A 23972-nucleotide genomic window follows, 5' to 3' on the forward strand; every position below is an offset into this window, starting at 1 on the left:
AATTTGTCATATAGCAACGGTCACTTTTAACAACTGCAGAAAAAAGAGTTGATATAGATAAAATTTAGCAACTGATGTTTCAATACCCCGCTGCTATAGGTTAAGAATTAAGAATGAAAAAGCGCCAAAAAAAACAACTACCAAAAAAAACAACCCAAACAGAGAAGTATGAAAAACTGTTGAACAATTCACGGAAAGACGTGTTAACGAGTTACGGTTAGTTAAACTTATCAAAGCAAAGCAACATTGCACTGTTTTTAATTATCAGGGTCCTTGTTTTTGAAGACCACACCTTCATCTCGTGAGTCCCCCAATCCCCATAATTCAATTCACACCATTCTCTCTTTTTGCTCCCATCTTTCTACTCTTATCCTCTCTCACCCCAGCTTTCCCAACCTTAACATAACAAACTCAATTCAATTCAATTCTCCGTAACCGCTCTTCGATCCGTTTCACCGTTATTCAATAATCAATTCCAATTTTCCGCTGCTACATCGCTGGAAGAAGAAGAAGAAGATGACGAAGATGATGAAGATGCTCGCGATTCTCGTTTGAAGGCTCCATCGCTGCCTATCAGGAAGGTTCAATCCGAATCAGAACAACCGTTCACAGGCTCGTCGTTTAGGGTTTGATTACGGTTTAATTACCGAAGGAACAATCAAATCTTGTTGTTCTTCTGCTTCGGTTCGATTCAATCACAAACCCTAATTACTCTTGATATGACTTCTCCAAGTTTCTGATTTGGATTCGCCTGATTCTCACGCTAAACAGTTCTGAAGGAAGGTTTTTTGGTCGTTCGTGATTCAGAGTTTTGTAACGAAGAGGAAGCTTCAGTGAAGAATTACACAAGTGAATCTCATTGGTTCGATCGGTTCGATTTGTGTTCGATCCTAATCTTAGTATAATCTGCAAGTTTAGGGAAGAGAAAAAAGAAGAAAAAAAAATAGCTTGAATTTATTGTACTGTTTTTGATTTGTTCAGTTTCAATATCAGGGTTTTCTATTAGTTATTATTTTTATAATTTCAGAGGCCCTTTGTGTTTTGTTATTGCTTTGGTAAATCAATCATCTTTTATAGATTGAAAGAGATATATACCATGGCGGTGTATTATAAATTTAAAAGTGCAAGAGATTATGATTCAATTTCCATGGATGGTCCTTTCATCTCTGTTGGTACTTTGAAAGAAAAAATATTTGAATCAAAGCATTTAGGGAGAGGTACTGTTTTTGCATCACACGACAAAAAGGTATTTTATGTACATGATGAGAGAAGCAAGGACTGGTCTGTTGCTCTAGATGCAAAGGTGAGGGATGTCTATGAATAAGAATGACATGGTTTTGCAAATAGAGGTATTATATTAACAATATATTTAAATAATTATGTACCCAATTTTTTTTTATCACTAATGCTGTATTTACTTAACACATCTATATATGTGTAGAAATTCTTTGGGTTTGATCCTCCTATGAATGAGACTACAAGAGAATATCTGATACATGAGATGAATATGAAGTGGAAACAATGGAAGTGTTCTATAAAAGGAAAGACATTTGACGCAAGTAAAACGGAAGAAGAAGTTGCAAATGCTGTACTAGATTCTCGAGTTGACCGAAGTCAATATCGTGAATTGGTTCATCATTGGTTTTCTGAAGAGGCACAAGTAAGTCAAATTTAAAAGAGATATTATCATACTATAAAAATCTTCGAACTTGGTTCCTTCTTTCGACTAACATTATGTTGTATCAATTGTAGAAAGAAAGTAAAAAGAATAGTCAGAATCGTAAAAGATATGAAGATATTCATTGCATGGGTACAAAAAGTCTTCCAAAATTGATCAATGAGAAGGTTAGTTAATATTTGAACTTGTAATTGAATAAATTGTATTTATAAAACAAATTACTTATAATTTCATTTGGTTGGTATTAGAAAGAAAAAGCCAAAGGAGTGTCGCCCACACGCAAAGAGATTTACATTGATACACGTACTCGTAAAGATGGTTCAATTGTTAATGAACATGCTGCAAGATTTATAGTAAGACTTTCTTTCGTTCATACCTTTTTTGATTCTATAACTTATATTGAAACGATATGTTAAATCAATGAAATTGGATCCCCGGCTGTTGTATAAAATTGAATGTTTTATAAAATTGAATTATGACCGTAAGAATTGAAACTGGTTCAATTGTTCTGTTTTAATTGTTCCGAATTATGTTTTGATTGTGACATAAAATTGGACTTGCTTATTCAATTTTAATTGTTCTGTAACAATTGTTCTAGTTCAATTGCTCTGATTGAATTATGTTCTGAAGTTTGTTTTGCAAGTATAGTTCAGTTAGTTCCATTTGAATGAATTTTATGATGCCATTCAGGTGGGGAATTTTGTTATTTAGATTGGCCTCATTTCGGATTGTCTTGTCATGATGCTGTGTGTTTTTATTGTTGGTAAAATTGAACTAGTTGTTACAAATAACTGATATATTCGAATGAGCGGTCCCCTTTTCGAATGACCATCCACAACCATTACTTTGATCCTGCTTATTCTGTTTTAATTGTTCTGGTTCAGTTGTTCTAATTTAATTATGTTCTGAATTTTGTTTTAAATTAATGAACTCTGTTTTGAATTCTGTTCTGAATTATGTTCAATTGTTCTATTTTAATGAACATTTCTGTTTGATTATGACATAAAAGTGACCCTTTTCAATTGTTTTGATTGTCATATTAATGAATTCTATTTTAAAATGTATTCTTATAATCTATATACTACCTCCGTCCCAAATTATAGGACCCTTTTGAGAATTTTTTTTGTCTCTTTTTATAAGACCCTTTTGGTATTTCCAAGTACATTAATTAATTCTTTACCAACATACCCCTATTTATTTATATCTTTTTCTTCAATCAACATTAAATATTACGTGAAAACATAAACTATCTCTCTCTCTTTTAAAGGATAAAATTGTAAAAACAATACTAATTACTAACATATTTATTACACTTATCAATTTTCTTAATATGCGTTATTTTTTCAAAAGGGTCCTATAATTAGGGACGGAGGTAGTATCTTATAATTTTTCAGGAAGAACTAAACAAATATAATAATGAGGCAGAAACTTCTCAATCGACAGGGACACAAAGTCATATGCCCTGGAAGAATGACATTTATTCCCGAGTAAAAGGAGCTGAAAAGAGGGGACATGTGCGTTGTATAGGCAATATTCCCAAACCTAAGAAATCAAAAGCTTCTTTGTCTGAAAATCAAGAATTGAGGGATGAACTTAAGAAAATGCGAGAAAGTCAAGAGAGGACAAATGTGTTTATGGCAAATATGATGTCAGTGATACAAAATCGATTATCTCAAGAAGATTTGAATGATATTTTACAAGCTGCAAAACAGGTATATTATATAATTGATATTTTACTTTTCGAGTTCAGATTTTGAATATTATGATAACATGAATTAAGTAGAGTTTGTAACATATTTTATTTTTATTTTTAATAGGCCAGAGATGGTGCTAGTGCTCCAAACCATATAAATTCTTCAAGTCGATCCAGTGACGAAGACGGAAGAGAGGAAGATTAGAAATTGTTTTTATCTTGGATATGTTTAGGCTCATCTAGTGTTTTTTTGATGTAGTATCTATTTTTGTGTTGGTTATTATATAAAATTGACATTATTTTGTTATTTTGATATGTTTGTAAGACTTACTACTTTGATCATGTAATTAATTTTTTTTTATGTTACCTTAAATTTTGTTTAGTGCAATAAAAAAGTATTGCCGAATATATTATTTTTTTTGGTCAGGAATTATTGTGAAAATTTTATTATTATTAAAAAATATTTATCTTAGGGTGAATTTTATTAAAAAAAAGAGAGAGAACCTATAGCAACGGACAGTTTGGTCCTATACCAACGGATATGGTGGTTGACTAAAGCTCTTTAATAGGTGTAAAATGTCGTTGCTATAGCTCCGAAATCTATAGCATCAAGCTAATTTTCCGTTGGTATAAGCTATTGGGACGGCATTCTTGCCGTTGGTATAAGCATAGTATCCTAGACGGTAGCAGGTGGGCGTTGGTATAGGTTTTATGACCTATAGCAACGGCTTTTGAGACCTTTACCAACGGTTTCTGTCGTTGCTAAATGGCAAGTTTCTTGTAGTGTTAATTTCTTAGGAAACTATTTGTAAACCGAAAGGAGAAAGTGTACTAGGGTTTAGGAGTATAGAGTTTGAATGAAGCTTAAATGTGTAAGTTAGTTTGGCAAATGGTGGCCAATCCTGAGAAATTGTGGGTTCAAGCCATGAAAACCAAGGGTGTGTTTGGGAAGAGGGTTTAGGAGGGGAAGGGAGGGGAGGGCTTACATTCCTTTTTTAATTTAAAGACATTATAAAATGATTTTTAAAAAATTGAATTAACAACATGATAAATGATCATATAATACTTCAAAAACACTTAATTTATCCTAAAAAGACATTTTACATTGTTCGTAATTTAAAAAATAAAAGTGAGCCATCCCCTCCCTTCCCCTCCTAAACCCTCTTCCCAAACACACTCCAAGTATAAATGTGGGTGTGTTTTCTATGAGTGTGTTAATTCAACATCTTCTCCTATTTAGAGAGCTGTCGTAAAGGCTTGATTGAAAGTTAAACCAAATATATCTTGTATAATTAAAGACAAAACACCACAAAATTTTGAAAAGATATTTAGAGGGTGTTTGTTTCAAAGTTTACAAATATAATCATGGGAATAATTTTTCTGGGAGGATGAAATTTTTTTTTTTTTTTTTTGACAAAAGAGGATGAAAATTTTATTACTAGGTTTAATGAGAAAACTTGTTTGGTTAGTATTTAAAGTATTCCTGGAAATGACCGATAAAACGATATTTATGGATATTAATTAATGATTTTATTCCCACCTTCATGGAAACTTTATTCCTCCCAATTTCTTTAGGAACAAAGCATTCCCAACAACTTTTTATTTCCAAGAATAAAATTTTAAAAATTTGAAACAAACATACAAATATACTTTCCTATATCATATTCTGAGGACCAAATATGACTTGAAACAAACGCTCCATCCATGGGTATGTCAATCTTGAAGACCAAATTGGTCCTCTTGTCTCTCCTAATGAAATTAATTATCCTGTAGGTTTTATGGCTATACTATGGGATGAAATTGGGATAGAATTTTGAGACATATTCCTGTACGTATATGCATATAGTGTGTGTATTCAAGTTAACCATGTCCATATCATATGAGGGTGACAATAATCCAAATAAAACTAAAACATCTTATAGCACACAAATAATAATCTTCCAAGCTGGAAATGTGTTCCTTTACTCCAACTCTTAATTGTTGTGCATAGTGTGAATTCAACTAAATCATATCATAAGCTAAATTTATCTCACACATGCATATTTCTCTAAATCCATGTTTCAGAAAATAAAACTAAAATATCTTTTTTCCCAAAAAAAAAAACTAAAATATCTTAAATTACACAAACAATATCATATGCAATCCGATAGAACAAAGTCTTGTCATATCATATGAGGGCGCGACAGTCTAAAGTTAAATGAACATAATTTCAGTTCACAAATTTGCTCAAAAAATAATTCAGTTCACAATTAAAATGTAGAATCATAGATAATACTAAAAAAAAACTTTATAGGAACTAAAATTAAATGAATGGTCTTGTTTAGCTCTCGTCATCTAAGTTTATAGATTTGATTAGAGGGCTATCCTCCTTGCCCTTTTTTTCTAATAAAAAGACTATTTCCTAACCTAAATCCCTTTTTACTTGAGGATTCTACTCATTTGCTTTTTTATGATACTTACCATGAGTTTCTATTGACAAAACTTAGATGATAATATATTCCTTTTTTTTTCCCTTCTTCTTTCAAAGCTGATAGTATTGAGTAACCAACAAAAGAAGAAAAGGAAACATAACAACTTTATGTAAGGAAAATGAGACTTGAGCATTTAGATGCTAGCTAGGAAATAAGAGAAAATGACCAACCAAGCCTTAACCATAGGGGAAAAATGACCAACCAAACTCTCACAAGGAGCCTAATTACATGATAACCAAGACACTTCCTCTCTTTCTCTATAAATACTTCCACATTCCTCCCATTTTCCATGTTAGACACTTAGAAAAAATTTAGAAAGAAATTTGTGGTGAGTTTTTTTTCCTTTCTCCTTCTACCTTGGCCAAGTTGGTGTGTGTGTGGGGGTTAAGAACTTCAATTTCTTCTATCCATCTTATCTCTTTGTTAACTAATGCTATTTAATAGTAGTTGTTTTTCTCTTTTTGTTAAGTTTAAGTTCTATATTTATGTTCAAGCATTTATTTTGTTCAAGTTCTATATTTTGATTCATTAAAAAGTTCTATATTTCTTGACCAAAAAAAAAAAGTTCTATATTTGTGTTCAAAATTTTATTTAAGTTTGTTGTTCAAGTTCTATATGTTCAAGCATTTAGTTTTGGTCAAGTTTTATGTCGTTTAGTTTTTTTTTTTTTTGAAAAAAATAAAGTTTCTAGGCTTTATAATGTTTACATTAATGGTTATATTGTTTATGTTCAAGTTATGTAAAAGTTTCTAGCCTCTTGTTATGTATAAGAACTATACAGAGGATAAGGCCATATACCAAAGTTCCTAACTCATAAAGTCTCAATTTTACGCTTAAAAATTGAAGCTTTGTGTTTTAAGTTCAAAAGTTGGTTATAAATTTTACGAGATTGGGCCCCTTCTCAAAGATTTGATGGAAATTTTATGCTCAAGTTTTTAGGTATGGTAGTCCAAAATTTGTATATGCTTAAAGATTAATGTTGGGGCCAAATGCAATCTTTACTTTAAAAAATAGTAGATAGTAGATGTTTAAAATCTTTATTTGTATTCAAGCACTTTATTTATATCCAACCAATTTATTTATTTTCAAGTTATATATTTATATTCAAGCATTTTAATCGCGTTCAAAATTTATATTTATGTTCAAGTACATAATTTATGTTCAAGTTTTATATTTATTAATTAATTGCATTTTTTATGCTTCTATTTTCTTCATTTTGCATAATTGGTCTCTCTAATTTGAAATATCACAGTTTTGGTCCATTCATTATATTTTTTAACTAAAAAAATGATGAGGTGATATGTTTAAAATGACATGGTATATGGTTTATGAGTTTGCAAAAACTGAAATTAAGTCATGTTCATTTTCAAAGTTATGAAAGAATTAAGTTCACGTTCTATGATCAAAAGGTTAAGCCTTATGTTAAAGTTTCAATTTATATATTACATTCGTATTTAATACTATGCATGCTTTCGTTTTTGAATTTTTGTGTATTTTTGTAGTGGAAAAGAAAAAAGGGCACAAAGCAGAACATGTTTGAGTTGATTCTTCCAGTGCTTAGTTAGCATGTACAACATGTTTTTCTTATAGCATGCCTCAGGCACACAATGAAGATAAAGTTTTTGATTCAATAGTTCTGCATTAATATGGATTTTGTTTGTGAAAATTAATATGCATCTAATTATTTGAAATGTGACATATAACAATTATTTTTCTTAACGTGTGCTTATAATTAGAAATGAATTGAGTATACGAAAATGCATTTTTCAATCAATCTCTAATTAATAATTCATGTCTCACCACATTAAGTAATTAATGTAAGAATATGAAACAATAATATTAAACGTGAATATATATTTTTTAATTAAAGACGTTGAAAGAATATTCTAGAATTGAAAATTTATTTGACAAAAAAAAAAAATTGAAAAGTTATTGTGTGGGCATATCTGTCATCTGGCCCGTGAAGAGAAAAGTTATTTTACCAAATTTTCTTTGCTTCACATAATTATTCTTGTTGTCCTTTAACTTAATTTTAGATAATAATTTTGTATATTTTTTTTTCTTGTCATTTTTTTTATCAATTTGTATACGGATTTTCAAGATTTAAATCTATGAGTTTGTCATTATCTATGACTTTATTTCAAAATAAGCTCCTAATGTTTAAATCTATATCCTTAACTCATGTTTTTATACAAATTTTAAATTCAATGTTTGATAATTTATATGTAAACCGACTAAAAGAACAAACATGACGTAGAAAAATGTAAATGACAAAATCGTTATCTAAAATTAAATTAAAGGATGATTAATGTATTTTTGTCAAATTTACTTTTAGTGATCTACTTTTAGTTAAATAATACAAACCATAGTAAACTTTTGAGAGTTTCTAGCAGCAAAAATCCAACGGAGCACCTCGATTCAACGATACAATTTTGTTCAAACAGAAAATATATATCATTGATCCATTTTCAATCATTTCCAATATCTCACCGCCTTTCTATTTTTTCAAAGTTTTACCTTTTTCCTTAATTTGTTTACATCTAAAAAATTTATCTTGTTGATTGAAAATTATAATTACAACCACTTTTCAATCATTTTTAGTATTTAGGGTTTAGTGGTGTGTATGAATGCTAAGAATTGTTCATACATTTGCTGAATAAGTCGTAAATTCTTGTTCTTTTAAAGTGCTTGATTATATTGTTTGAATTTTATTTTGTTTGGATGATTTTTTTTATTACTTCATAAAACCCAATCGCCTATGGTATTCAATCGGGATAATACTTTAGGTGATTAGATTTTCCAAAGTATTAAAAAGAATTATGTAGATAAAATACAATTCAAATAAAAAAAATAAGTGTTGGAGAAGAATAAGAACATGAGACTCATTAGGTAATTATTGAACAAATTCATAGGTTTCAATACCACTAAAACCCAAAAGACAGAAAGGCTGTGTAACGTAGTTGTACCTATGATAGATTTTCAATCCATCATTGTTGTTAATGGTGCACCGCGATTTTGGCGAACTTTAAAGCACAAATGTGGTTTTACAACCTTAAACAATTGGAAAAATTCTAGTGCCGAAAAACCTTAATCAATTGAACAATTCTAGTTTTACATGACATTTCTTAATTGTTTTATTGAAAAAATTTTCAAATTCAACATTTTACTCTCTCAAATGTATAACATTTTCTTCTTATTATTTATATTATATAATAAATATTTTAGGGTAGAGGCTGTCATTCAAATATTTTTACAAAAATAAAATGTTTGTACAAGTAACTTGAAAAATTGGATTGGGGAGGTGTATGGTAAGCATGATAAGAAAGTGTAGTTCTTTAGATCAATTTGCATATGGATTTTCAAGATTCAAATCTTTGACTTTATTCTAAAATAAGCACTTATGTTTAAATCTATATCGTTCACTCATGTTTTCATTTTCTCCATACCAAAAAATAATATCATTGATGGGTCCATTTTCAACCATTTCTAATATCTCACAACCTTTCTATTTTTTTTTTCAAAGTTGATCTTTTTCCTTATTTTGCTTCCATCTCGAAATTTCATCTCATATCCCTACACAACTCTCTGAGCTTGTTGTTGAGATTAACAAATCACTCACCCAACAATGCATCATTGACAACTGCGATGGATTGAACATTCTCATGGCAATCACTTTTCAATACTTTTTAGTATTTAGGGTTTAGTAGATTATGAAAGCTAAAAATCGTTCATACATTTCCTGAATAATCGTGTGTTCTTGTTCTTCTCAAGTGCTCGATTATATTGTTTGAATTTTACTTTGTCTGCATGATTTTTTTTATTACTTTTTAAAATCCAATCGCCTACCGTATTAAAATGAGTTAATACTTCAGGAGATTAGATTTTCCAAAGGATTAAACAAAATTATGCACATAAAATACAATTTCAATCAAGCGTTGGAGAAGAATAAGAACACGACTTATTGTGTAATTTTTGAACAGTTCATAGCTTTCAATACCCACTAAAGCCCCAAAAACCGTTCTAAATTGGTTGTACTTTTGATAGATTTCAAATGAAAAGATAGTAAAATATTTTTCATTATATACTCTTTTCGACTTGGCCAAAATTTGGGACATGGACTATAATAACAGTTCATAGAACTCCTTATTGGTACAAATACAAACGCTCTATCAATGTCTGAATTTCCACATGCATAACTCTATCGATGACACTTTCAAAAGCCTCTTAATATCAAAGTAAAATCTTGACGGAAAATCAGAGCCAAACAAACACCGATTTCCCCTTTCAAAGCCGCTGCACAAAACAGGGAACCAAACAGAACACCTGCTGCCCTTAAAACGCCAGCCGGCACCACTCCAGTAGACCCCTAACCCTATACACCAAACAGCAGAAAAAGTAAACTACACTATCTCATGCTCTTCTAGAACTATAACCAAAGAACTTGACAAAATAAATCGCCGTGAAATCCATCTAACCAACCATAAACTACATTGAATCAACATGACATCAAAAGACACCAGACCGGTCAGACATTAATCCACAAAAATGTGACTTGCATCACCGGTCAGAACGCAAAACTAAACTGTCCCAGAATTTTGATGAACCCAAATAATAACAGGCAACAAAATGATGCAAAACAATATTAGGTTTCACAATACAAATTTCCTCAAAACATTGCAAATAGAAAAATATAAGGGTAGCTTCTATTTTCAACAGTAGCAAGCTAGACATAACAGACAAGGACATCAAAATAGAAATGTGCATAATGTGAATTCAAATTAATCATATCATACGAGGGTGACAAATCCCAAGTTGAATGAAGCTAAATTCAGCTCACACATGCATATTTATCAAAATTCATATTCTATCAAATAAAAGTACAACATCTTCTATCACACAAACAACAATCTTCCGAACTAGCATATTGACCTATTTCAAGATAGAAATGTGTTCCTTGACTCAAACTCTTAATTGTTGTGCATAGTGTGAATTCATCTAAATTTATCTCACGCGCTAAATTTATCTCACACATGCATATTTCTCTAAATCCATACTACAGAAAATAAAACCTAACTATCTTATATGACTAGCAATATCATATGCATTCCCATAGAACAAAGTCTTGTAATATCATATGAGGGCGACAATGATTCAAGTTAAATGAAGCTAAATTCAACCCACACATGCATATTTCTCACATTCCATCAAAGAATACCCAAGTTAATTCTTAAATCTCCTAGGTATTTATGTAAAAAATCAATCTTCCAAAAACTAAATGAGAATCTTGATGAATCTCCATTAACAAGGTAGCAGAATCACAATCACCCGTATCAAACCTCAAGATAAAACTGATAGTATTTTCCCGTGATACGCTCCCTAGCTTCGTCATATCTTGCATGTTCCCTTTCACCATCCGCCACCAGTTTCTCAAACTCCTCCGGCTTCTTAAACCAATTCAGCCCTTCTTCATTTCCTCCACCTCCTCCGGCTTCATCTGCAGCTTCATCATTTCCTGCATCCCCTCGAACCAATTTGGCATTTTACAGAGCCTATCAAGAAAATCTCGATGATATCAACGTTCATCAGCAATCTCTTGTCCAACCATTTCCAACCATTTCCAACCATTTCCCTGAAAACCCATAGACCTTGCAACCACCAATATGAGAAGCCACCCGTTCCAAAAGGGTGTCGACGATTTTCTCCATGGTGTAGGCGTGAAAGATGCTGAGCAGGTTATAGAGGTAACAGAAAGCCATATTACAATGAAATGGATAAAATGGTTATGAGAAAGTCGTACTGACTTGATGCTGAGCACCAAATTCTTTTCCCAGGGGCCCTACTGACTTGTCGCTTCTATTGTTGTTTGCTACATATGTCGCCTGCTAGCTTTGGAGGGACGTTGAAGTAAGTCTAATTGTTTGTTTTTAATGATTGAAATGTTTAATTGAATTATTATATTTTTAACGATTCAAATGTTATAGTAAAATGTTGATTTTATTTATTGAATTTTTAACAGTTCAAATGTTATATTGAAATGTGATAACCAGAGTGCCATCAACATGGATTCTAATCTTGTTTTCCATGAGAGAACCAAACATTTGGAGATAGATCGACACATTGTGAGGGAAAATCTTGAAGCAAAATTCCTCAAGTTGTTATCAGTTTCATCTAAAGATTAAGTTGAGATTTCTTCGCTAGAGCTTTACTTCCACAATCATTCAACAATTTGATATCCAAGTTGGAGATGATAGACATCTACCAACCTCCAACTTGTGAGGGGATATTACACCATGTGGAAACTAAGACAAAGGAGAAAGCTTAGTTGTATTACTTGCAGTACAAGTTATAGTCTTGTATATAAATACTAATTACACTCATCATTCACATTTAATAAGAATTACAATCATTTCTCTCATTTCATATCACTAATTCTCTCATTTAATAAGTTTTTTTTATTTCTTCTACCTTTCTCTCATTTCATATTCCAATCATTTCTCTCATTTCATAAATAAAAGATGCACTCTACAAAATATTTCATTCAAAAAATCAATATGGTGTAAGTTTTAAATCTTCAATGATTCGCATGATCAATTTCTTCTTCTATAAGAAACCAAAAAAGCTATGAGAATATAAACCATAAATATTGAAGTGGCAATATTTTCTTTGGCTCTTGGGATACAAATAAGTCCCACATGGTGTGATATTTTCCCTAATAAGATAGGTTTGTATAATTAAGCAAGAAGGCTTGTGGTATTATCAACTTGAGCATCCTTCACATGAACTGCATCTTTTAGAGAGCTATGGGTTCGACCATAGAATACATAAATAATAACTCCTAATGCTAGCCATACAGATACTCGCAACCAAGTGGCAGCCCTTCAAAAATATACAACGCATAAATGTTAGAATTAGATAATAAAGATGCACAATTTTATCCCCGTGAGTATAATTGATAGGGACACCGCATAATATATGTAGAGGTCGATGTTTGAACCCCGAATTTTCCACCTTAACAATAAATATCTAGTCTTATACTACTTGACAAAAGAAAAGATGCGAAATTTTTTTGTAAACATAAAGTTGCGCAAAACAAACAAATATATTTATCAAAGTAATACTAAAGCAAACAAAATATATGGAACAATCCTTCAAAAAAAAATATATGGAACAAATTATATGTTAACATATTTTTCCAGAAAAACTAAACCCTACTAAGTAATTGTAATACGAGAGAGAATTGTTTAAGTTTCATAAGTTGATCTATTTGATAAAACTGACATGTAATGTGAGAAATGTCCTCTTCAAAAAAATGTGAGAAATGTCTAGGGTTTGTTTAATTTATTTTTTTTTGAAAAATTTAGCGGCGAAATTCACACACTAAACTATTTAGGTGTTTAAATCAATGTCATTATTTTTAAAATCTAAACTAGTGAAAATTTCCTTAGAGGAGTAAGTTAATGATATATACTAGGCCTATGCCGGTTGATATTTGAGATTAATTAAAATAATGGGTTTCTTTTGTTATTGAACGAGAATACTTACCCACGACTGATAAGTAAATAGGAATTGATAAGAATGCAAGTTATAGGCAGCAGAGGCACAAGTGGACATTTGAAACCTGAAAACAAATTAATCAGAGTTATTTTTATTTCAATATCCATGGAATAATGATTTTTTATTTTGTGGCAATTCCAATCTTACAAATATCATGATAGCAATGTGTATATTATACCATAAAAAAATTTAAACCATACCTCCAGTGTTTCCAAAGTTGTGTCTTGCATCATCTTGATCTATACATGTTAGGAAGACAAAGCCAGACAAAAGAACAATGCCACCAACTCCACATAATGTAAATCTAACATAACTGATAATAACAAAACATAAAATGTGATTTTAGTGATTTTTTTTAGAAATATTTAAATAGCATGCAACATTATAATAAAGTGTATAATGTAGATGCTAGCCTCTAAACTAACCTGAGAAGATATGTAGAAGAAGCTGCAAATGTAAGGACAAATACACCTAAACATATGGATGCTATTACACAGCCAACAATTTTTTTCCTCTTACCATTATCTGCATCAATAAACAACAAATAGGAGTGATGAGAAAAATAACATGCATGTTTCAAATCGTAAAAGGAAAGGCCAAGAAGAAACTATATATTATAGTAGTAAATTGGTATAACTTAAGTGACATTGATACTATTTTAAAATTTGAGTTTGACCTAACTCAACCCTATAAAACCGGCATGAAGGTGACGAATGTCTCCACCACACTTTCAAACCATATCACATTCAATGCGAGACTCTTAAAAACACTGAATAAATCAAAATGACAATCATAACTTACATTTGTCTATTGCAAGATATTTAGCAATAAGGGGATAATCAGTTGACACATCTTCTTTAACAATTAATGGTTTCCGGTTTGCATCATTCTTATTTGTCTCCAAATGGCTCGAACCATACTCCATTGACTCAGAATCAATTGGTTCTTGTCGAGAATGGGGCAATGGAACTTCAATTGGTGGTATATATCTGACTATCAACACAGTTATTGCTGATATTGTGAATGCAATAAGAGTGCCTACACTAACCTGTAGAAGACAAGCAAAATAAACATTAGGGGTTTGTTTGATTTGCTAAACTGCGAGTACTAGATAGAACAACACAAGAATGAACAGCACGACACAAGACAAAATTTTACGCTTATTTTACGAGAGTAAAGTAAGCGTAGCGGAGATGAGGATGTTGCGTTGGATGAGTGGTAAGACTAGACATGATAGGATTAGGAATGACATCATTAGAGAGAGAGTGGGGGTAGCACCTATAGTAGAAAAGTTGGTAGAAAATAGGCTTAGATGGTTTGGACATGTAGAGAGAAGACCAGTAGACGCCGTGGTAAGAAGAGTAGATCAAATGGAGGAGAGTCAGGTTAAAAGAGGTAGAGGAAGACCTAAGAAAACCATTAGAGAAACCATTAGAAAAGATTTAGAGGTCAATGAGTTGGATCCAAATATGGTCTTTGATAGAACATTATGGCGGCATTTGATCCATGTAGCCGACCCCACTTAGTGGGATAAGGCTTGGTTGTTGTTGTTGAATAGAATAATTTTTGGCGTTCTATGATTATTTGTGGACAGAAGATTATTTTAGTATTTTATACAACTTATACGTGGAACAAAAAATTGTGTTGCGGTTTAGTGAGTAACAAAAACTTCAAATTTGTCATGTCCCTTGCCTCCCAGTTTATCCTGTCTCTGAAACAGTTTTACAAATCAAACATTGTACAACTGAAGTTTTCTTGTTATGTCCTTCATTTTTTAGCAGATCAAATGCGCCCTAGTACTATAAATTAACATTTTTAAAACCGGACCATACTGTCCGAAAAAACCAGTTGAAACGGGAATCGGCTAGTTCGCATGTGCATTTGATTTCAGTTATATACTATAGTCTGGTTGAACTGCAGCTAACTCAACTGATTTGTTTTATATGTTTTTTACATTTTTAATTACTTATTTGTTATTAGGTTTAGTTGTGGTTATCTCACTGGATCGATCTCCAGTCTGGTTTATAAAACATTGCAATGATTAGAGATTAGTAACATCCTTTTACATTTGCCAACCACAAATGTTACCAGATAAGTTATGGTAAACATTTTGAAACGTTTTGTTTCAAAATCATATGTTGTTTCTTGTTCTTGGGAACATTTTGAAGTTCATAATCTTGGCAAACAAAATAAAGAGATCCTAATAATTGAAAATATAGATTAATTATTAGACCTACCAAGCCAGCAAGTTGAGAGACATCCATCAAAAATGCCAAGGCTGCAGGAACAAGGCCAGTGACTATGGTACTCTTAACAGGAACATGGCTGTGCTTATTTATGTCAGAAAAAAATGGTGGCAATAGTCCATCCCTTGCCATAGCCATCAAAATTCTTGGCTGAGAAGCATTAAACAAAACATATCAATAAATTAAGTGAAAAATATAAGACATCAAAGAGAAAGGAGGATGTTATTTAACTGAAAATAGACTTTAGAATAAGCTTTAAACACAAATTGGTGCATGTAAGTTATTTACAACTTTGAAATGTATCAGAAGTATTATTTTCCTCATGGCATAAACATGAAATTTAAACTGCAAGTCAATTTAGAAGGGTTCGGATTAATCTACCTGGGGCAACATTGTTCCAAGCAATGATGAGCATAGTGCTGTAAGAGCCCCAGCATTTATAATGTATCTGTAATCACAATCATGAAAAATGACTTAGAAAATTGATGAATTATAACCCTATAGAAAATGGAATTTTAGGAGTATTTATACACAAAATGGACCAATTTAATACACTAAGAAGAAATTCAAATCAATGTGCCTAAGCTTTATGAACTGTCACAATAGAGTTGCAAATTTATGAAACTTACGCTGCCCATTGCATTCCATTGACGGCAAAAGCAGATGATATGGGGGTGTTAGGATTGATATCATAGTAAGGTACTAAACCAACAACAACAATTGATACTATCATATACAATCCACAACATAGAGACAATGAAGCTGCAATTCCAATTGGCAAATCTCTTTGAGGATTTTTCACCTGTTAGATCAAAGTAAAACACTATTAGAAAGTTTGGACACTCTCAAGGTAAAAAAAAAAAGAAGGTATGCAAGTGCATTGGCGACCACGCTGTCAAGGTTTTGATGTGTCTGAGGCCACATCATCTGTATCAGTGTTTTCAGAATCAGTCCGATTGATTGAACTGGAAACTAGTCATTATGTCGGTTGGTTCAACCAATTGGTTCTCAGTTTCTAAGAATCAAGTCGAACTGGGTTGAACCGTGTTTGGTTCAACTAGTTAGTTTTTTTTCTTCATTTTCAAAACAGCTTTTGTAATACTTATTTACTTATTAGTCATCCGATTCAACAGTGTTTCAACCGATTCAACCATGACTCGGAGTTTTCACCAATTGAACAACCCCAGTCTGGTTTTGAAAACATTGAAGCATGATGCGAGTGGTGATAACAAATTTTTGCATCAGTCGCATTTGACCTAAAAGGGTAAGTGGCATGAAGCATGATACATCATGATCTATACCTCTTCAGCAGTGCTGGCAATTGCTTCAAAACCTAAGTATGCAAAAAAGGCTGTTGCAGAACTAGCAACCATTCCATTTACCCCAAATGGAAAATACCTATAATTAAAACAAGATACAAATATTATTCGATAACTTGAAGAGACCAAAAATAGATGTAGTAAGGATGTGTTGAAGAAATATACATGTAGATTACCCTTTAGGGAGTTCATATCCAATCCATCCAGTTTTGAATCCCAAATAACCACCAGCTACTATGACAAACATCAAAGCACATATATTCATTGATGTCACTATACTTTGTATCACTGCACTCTGCATACAAGTTATCCATTTATAAAAAAGATACATTACACATTAATAATAAGGGTGACGACGACAACAACAATAATAATCCAGTACACCGAAAAGTACTGCATTGTTTGGAAATTGAGGATAAGAATAATTTATAACACACTCTTCTCAACTCATTGAGACGTATTTAACTAAGGACAGAACTGTGAGGGTTTACACAAAACTCAACGAACAATAAGGTCAGAACATTGACGAAGACTTGAGGTTGGTCCATTGACGCTAGAAGGAAAGGCCTAAATCTTGCACGAGATTATAGACCTTTAGCCCTTAAGCCTCGACTGGGAGTCAAGGCTAAAGTCTTGCATTGCTTGAAAATCAAGAATATAGGTAATTTATAAACACCCATTGTCCTCAACTAACCGAGACATCTTCTAACTAAGGACAGAACTGTGAAGGTTTATACAATACTCAAGACAGACAATGCTTCCAACAAGTTTAGAAACTCTAAATCGTACAGTTTAGAAAGCTAAGTTAGGTTGAAAATAGGTTTAACGAAGGACAAAACCGTGTCTCTTAGAAAAGACTCAAAACAAACAATACATTAGAAAAACGGTGCAACAGACACGAGCTTAGAATATTAACTCCTGGAAGGAGATTCTAAGTCAAACACGAGGCTTGAAAGGCCCTTTAGTTCCTTAGCTTCGGCTGAAGAACTACTGGTCTGATACAGAAAGAAGTTTCACACATTGCTTGAGAACCAAGGTTAAGAGTGGTTTATAAACAATACCTCAAAAAATGTGGTGCAACATACTTGAGGTCAGAACAATGAAGCTAGAAGGACGACCTAAGCCACACACGATGGCTTACCGAACCTTTAGTCCCTTAGCCTTGACTTGGGGCTATTGTTAGGTACACCAAAAAGTCTCGTATTGTTTGAGAATCAGAGTTAAGAGTGGTTTATAAACACCCACTCTCCTCAACCTACTGGGAACTTTTAACTAAAGACAAAGTTGTGAATGTTTACACAAGATACAAGACTGACAATACATTTGAAAAGTGGTGTAACGAACTATGAAGCACGGATACGAACACGAACATTGAAATTCCACCAACGAAAATTAAAATTAAACTCTAGCTCATAGAGTTTAGAAAGCTAAGCTAAGTTGAAAATCATACAGAAAAAAGTTACCTCTTTGATCCCGGTACATAGGATCCAAGTAATAATGAATACCACAATTGCTGCAAGTGGGTCTACAACAATATCAATCCCAGGAATATGTTGATATGATAAAAATCCTGGCAAGTTGTCCATACCTCCAATAAGTGCAGCCTAATCACAAAAATTAACCTTTTAATTATACATAATTCATTTTTAAAAACATTTTATAATGTCCTTAATTTAAAAGCACTATACCAAATTGGGGGTTATGCCACGAGCAACAACAGCTCCACCAATCACAACTTCCAGAGTTAAGGACCAGCCAATCAACCAAGCAACCCTGCAAACATAGTGCACAATTTATCAACTCTCAATTGACAATAAATATCAGTATATTTATGTAAAAGACCATGAAAATCGTGTAGACTTAGGATCTGTTTAAATAAACAACTTGTTAATTTGCAGCTTATAGCACAAGCGCATATCATGACAAACACTTGTGTATAAGTTTGCATTATGTAAAATGCCATGAAAATTGTATAGACTCAGACCTAAACTTCCACCAGATACAAATAAAAACATTAAGCTATAATAAGCTATGTAGTATACACAAGCACTTTTGATGCAAGAAACCATAAGAATCTAAAGAAGGTGAATCTATAAATACCCTTCACCAAGACATATGTAAGCATAATGATAAGCACTTCCAGCAGAAGGAAAACGACTGGCCAACTCAGCATAACAAAGAGCTGAAAGAGCTGCTGCTATTCCAGCTACCATAAATGAGAGTGGTAAAGATGGTCCAGCATGTTCCCTAGCTTCAGTTCCAACTAGAACATATACACCAGCACCAATTGTTGCACCAACACCTGAACCAATATTAAATAAATACAATCTTATCAACATAGTTATAACCAAATATAATATAATACAAAGCATAGAATTCAAATTTTCTAGTCAAAGGGTCACTTCAATTTTCTTGGGGGGTCTGGAAAACCAAAATTCAAATAAGAAAGCAACCCTCCCCTGGAGGGACCAATAGCTGAGATAAAACTGAGATAGAAAATATAAGTTATAAGCTACTTGAATTAGCTTATAAAAAAAATACTATAAGCTTGTAAAAACAAGCTATAAACTCGTGAGAAAATGATTGTTACCAAACGAGTATTTTTTAGACAAATGAGCTTATACGACATAAGCTACAAACTCAAATACGTGGTTTGTCAATCTCCCATTTAATTTCTCCCTCGACTCTACAAGCAGGACCACATCATTTCAAATAATCAATCTATCTTCGTTCTGCCTCATGTGTTTCATAAATACATCTAAAACTATGATAAAATGTTATGGGCTTAAGGTTGATCCTTGGGAAAATTGTCGGTGACTTCGTCATACGTCCTCACACTAGTTGAAGCCGCCTCATACATATCATTGATAGGCCGAATATAAGCAATCAAACTCTTTTACTCTATAAGACTTTCCACAAAATGTCTCTAAACACCCTATCACACGACTTCTCCAAATCAATAAAAAAACTAAGTGCAAGTTTTGTACCCGTCAGATATCACCTCATCATACGTCTACGTAATTAGATCGCTTTCACAGTCCACCTTCCAAACATAAATCCAAATTGGTTATGAGTAAATAAAACCGCTTCCACAGTCCACCTTCCAAACATAAATCCAAATTGGTTATGAGTAAATAAAATGAATTATTGTAAATTTGGCATGGCAAGTTGCAATTGCGAATTTGCAACACCTCGTGGATTCCGCAATCTAGTGACAAGTACTAATAACGTCAAATCACATCTCCAACTCAACTCCCATCAAAAACACAACACAGTAGGTAACACAAACAAAATCAGAACACAACCTCACTTCCAGCATCAACAACCCTCTCCTTCCCCCTCCACCGCTTCCCCACTCTCCGCGCCTCAACCTCCCACCTAACAATCCTCGACAACAGCGCCACACCACCACCACCACCACCCTCAGATCCAAACACAATCGAAGTTGACGCCGTCACTGAAACAGAGCTCAAAGAAAACGGTTTCCGCAGCACAAGAAGAAACATACTCGTCTGCACTATTGGTCCCTCCACATGCAGCTTCAAACAACGGCTCCATATTGATATTTTTACACTGACAATGTTGAACAATTGTTCGTTAGCTTTTACTGACTTTCCGATCACCATAGTTAGTGGTGGGCAAAAAAACCAAAAAAACCAAACTGAACTGAACAAATTTTTTTTTGAACCATTACTAACAATTCTGAAACTGAAATGAAAGCCTTCAGTTCAGTTCAAAACAATTCAATTCAATTTGAAACGGTTCAGTTCGTAACTAAAATTTGATTTCTTTTGTTTTTTTTTTTTTATATTTTTTTAAAAGATACCAATAGTAACCATAACATTTCGATTTAAAACAGTTCAGTTCGAAATACAAACAATTCGATTCGGTTCGGTTTTCATCCCGAACCGAACCATGCCAACCCCTGAGTCCATAGTCCCCTTCCCTTGGAAACCAAAGAGTTAACACTAGAAAAATTAACAAAACAAGGGTGTGAAAAGTGAAAATGAAAGTTGAAACTGAAATTGATCAGATCCATTCCACACCATGATTGAAATTTCAAGAGATAGGAAATTGAATTACCAATTGCCATGAGATCAGGAACTGTTAACTCCTTTGCAAGTTGCACTCCATGTGAATTCTTGTTATTCCCAACATTAGAATCAACCTTCTTCCTTCTTGTTAAAAAACTCCATGAACATGATGAACCTTCTTCTCCATAATTACTACCAACAAACTCCATATTTTCAATTTGATTTGTTTTTCCTGTCCAAAATAGTCACATTTCGTTATTTCATAGCGATTAAGAAAACATTATAATTTTTTCAAAAGAAAAAATTATAAAGGAAAGAATGAGAACAATAATAATATTTCCGAATTAGTTATTTTAACTATCATGCATTTTTGCTCCAAAAAAAAACAAAAAGTACTATTAAAATGCACTCACGTTGGCTCTTCTGCAGGCATGTGCCCCCCAGTAATTTTTTTAGTTTCTTGTATCAATCAATCCTATATAATACTACATCATAGATCTCCACCACCAACGCATGTACATGTAGGCTCTGTTTGGTAAAAATAGCGGATAGCTAATAAGCTAGCTGATGACTGATAAGTTAGTTGAAGTGTTTGGTAAAATTAGGAGTTTAACTAGCTGATAAATGTAAAATGACATAAAAGGGTATTATTAATTCAAAATATAAAGTTTATATAACTTGATATTTAAATATTCAGGAATTCTTAATTCAATTTTGTTTTTTAAAAAGTAATTGAAATTTATAAATTTAATATATCTTTTATATTGTAAATTAAATTTTATTCACTAAAAAATTTATTTAAGTATAACGAGGTATATATACTTTTTTGTCAACGGAGGTATATATATTTTTTGTCAACGACATAAGCCAAGAGAGATAAATGGAGGTATTTTGTAAAAAAAAAAAAAAGAAGAAGATAAACGGAGATATATATTGTCAGCAACATAAGGCAAAAGATAAATGGAGGTATATATATTGTCAGCAACATAAGGCAAGTGAGATAAATAATAACGAGGGATGTATTTGTCAAAAAAAAACGAGGGATGTATATTTATTAGGGAAAAAAACGAGGGATGTATATTAGGGAATTATAGGTTTAAATTAAATTATAATAAAAGGGTAAAAATGGATTTTAGATAAAACAATAGGGGTAAAAGTGGAAGAAAATATGAGAAGCTATAAGCTATAAGCTCAAACGCTACTTGGAATAGCTTCTGAAAAATAGCTTATAAGCTCGTGAAATAAGCTATAAGCTCATTGTCAAAAAGTGTTACCAAACAGAGCTTTTGCAAATGAGCTTATAGGCCAGAAGCTAAGAGCTAAAAGCTCTTTTTTGGTGTTTACCAAACAGACCCATAGTATTATAAATATGTTGATAGAATATGATAACTAGATGACGTATTATATATAATTCATGCATCTCCCCGTGTGTTTTCTTACTCTTTGTTTCTTTCAAGCTTAAGTCCATTTTTGACCTCTTAACTTTTAAAAAGTTGTGATTATAACCCTTTAATTAAAAAATAAAAAAACTTTCTTCCATCTGTAAAGAAATATGCTCTTTTGACTCTATAACTTAAGACAAATATGCTCTTTTGACCCTCTATCTTTAGGGAAATAAGCTCTTTTGACCCTTTATCTTTACAAAAAGTTGCGATTATGACCCCCTATTTTTGGACATGTGGCATCTTCTCAGCAGCTTTGTACGTTTTGTAAATTTAAGGGGTAAAATTGTTATTTTTTTGTTAGGGGACGAAAATCGCAACTTTTTAAAAGTTTAGGGGTCACAAATGCCAGCCTTTCTTTTATTTAGCTTCATGTTTCGAAAACAGTACTTCAATAATGTTATATACCTAGATTTGATTTATTTATTATTTGAAACTGTTCTGGACCAGCCAAAGCATTTAGGCCCAATTACTTAGGCCCGATACAAACAAAGACCAAACTCCGCATTTGACAACATTACTCGCAACACACCTCCCCGCGAAGGGGGTGCTCAGAGCAAAGAAGACTTGTTCAAACGAACAGTAACAATCACCATTATGGCTCCCGCGAATCTCTCTTCGACGGTTACACTTCCTACGAATTCTTAACTTTTAAAGGGGACTCTTCACAATCCCCAAGGTTAGAATCTACTCTCTTTCTCTCTAAACCCCCATTATGATCTCATGTTGACTTGAGCATCAGAGTGTCTACAGGTACACACACCCCGTTGTTCCAGTTATCAACTGACACATTTCACCACCGTACAAAACTGCACTGGTGGTCACCTTATGATCAAGTATGATCAATGGCGTCGTCTGTGGGAAATACAAATCATCCCCATTTTTTACATACAAAAAACCAAAGCTTTCCAAACTCTAAAACACCATGACTAATAACGGTGCTAGTTCACGTATTCAGAGCGAAGTCGACTACGTCTACCGCAACAGACATACCTCTACACCGTCTCCTGCAGGGAGCCCCATAAGGGAAAACTCTCAACAAATTCCCCAACAGGTGATCCCTCTGCAGGACCAGCACATCCTTGCTCCTCCTCAACCGGACGAAGTGACTGACAACTCCACTCCAGTAGATGCAATGCTAAACAACCTGCTCTGCGCGATTCAACGACAAACGTCTATAATCGAGAAGCAGAACCGCAGTCTCTCACACATAGAGAAATAACGCCCCAGGAAGCAACAATTATCTTTTATGTACGACTTCCCTCTCCACCCAGGCATTTTGCTAGCGTGAGATCTCCATCACGAACCCGAAGGTCTTCTCACATGAGATCCCCTCAACCATCTTCTTCAAGAAGGACCCCATCAAGATGCAGGCGCTCTTGGTCCTCATTTGATTCCGAAGTCGATCGTGTCGCTCATAACGATCGTACAACTTACGGTCCCTTCACTCGACGTATCTGGGATGCTCACATCCCTCGTGGGTTGGAGAAACCACCACAAATGGACTCCTATGATGGGACAACAAATCCAGGCGA

General features: G+C 33.0%; 2 protein-coding genes across 7 annotated transcripts; one reads left to right on the top strand and one right to left on the bottom strand.

The window, feature by feature from the left end:
• The first annotated feature begins 288 nt into the window (after nucleotides 1–288).
• LOC146913592 (uncharacterized) lies at nucleotides 289–3744 on the top strand. Of its 2 annotated transcripts, XM_085716784.1 has the most exons (6): nucleotides 289–1349; nucleotides 1442–1660; nucleotides 1753–1845; nucleotides 1927–2031; nucleotides 3073–3390; nucleotides 3496–3744. In XM_085716784.1, the coding sequence occupies exons 1-6, from the start codon at nucleotides 1311–1313 to the stop codon at nucleotides 3574–3576; spliced, it is 855 nt and encodes a 284-aa protein (XP_085572910.1). In that variant the 5' UTR covers nucleotides 289–1310; the 3' UTR covers nucleotides 3577–3744. The 2 variants fall into 2 exon arrangements, with proteins under 2 accessions (XP_085572910.1, XP_085572911.1); XM_085716785.1 differs by lacking the exon at nucleotides 1927–2031.
• Nucleotides 3745–12374: 8630 nt separating this feature from the next.
• On the bottom strand, nucleotides 12375–21321 carry LOC146913593 (cationic amino acid transporter 2, vacuolar-like). 5 transcript variants are annotated; one of them, XM_085716789.1, is made up of 15 exons: nucleotides 21045–21321; nucleotides 20470–20534; nucleotides 19062–19263; nucleotides 18650–18734; nucleotides 18425–18565; nucleotides 17138–17256; nucleotides 16944–17040; nucleotides 16272–16444; nucleotides 16024–16090; nucleotides 15634–15792; nucleotides 14198–14444; nucleotides 13822–13921; nucleotides 13597–13709; nucleotides 13385–13460; nucleotides 12375–12718 (listed from the first exon to the last, which is right to left on the bottom strand). In XM_085716789.1, the coding sequence occupies exons 3-15, from the start codon at nucleotides 19172–19174 to the stop codon at nucleotides 12574–12576; spliced, it is 1635 nt and encodes a 544-aa protein (XP_085572915.1). In that variant the 5' UTR covers nucleotides 19175–19263; nucleotides 20470–20534; nucleotides 21045–21321; the 3' UTR covers nucleotides 12375–12573. The 5 variants fall into 5 exon arrangements, with proteins under 5 accessions (XP_085572915.1, XP_085572914.1, XP_085572913.1 ...); XM_085716788.1 differs by having other exon boundaries at nucleotides 20267–20534; XM_085716787.1 differs by having other exon boundaries at nucleotides 19949–20534.
• Between the last annotated feature and the right edge of the window lie 2651 nt (nucleotides 21322–23972).

This window comes from Medicago sativa, chromosome 6 (assembly GCF_051527215.1).
Source record: "Medicago sativa cultivar Bolivia chromosome 6, Bolivia_mono, whole genome shotgun sequence".
In the NCBI taxonomy this organism is placed as follows: Eukaryota; Viridiplantae; Streptophyta; class Magnoliopsida; order Fabales; family Fabaceae; genus Medicago; species Medicago sativa.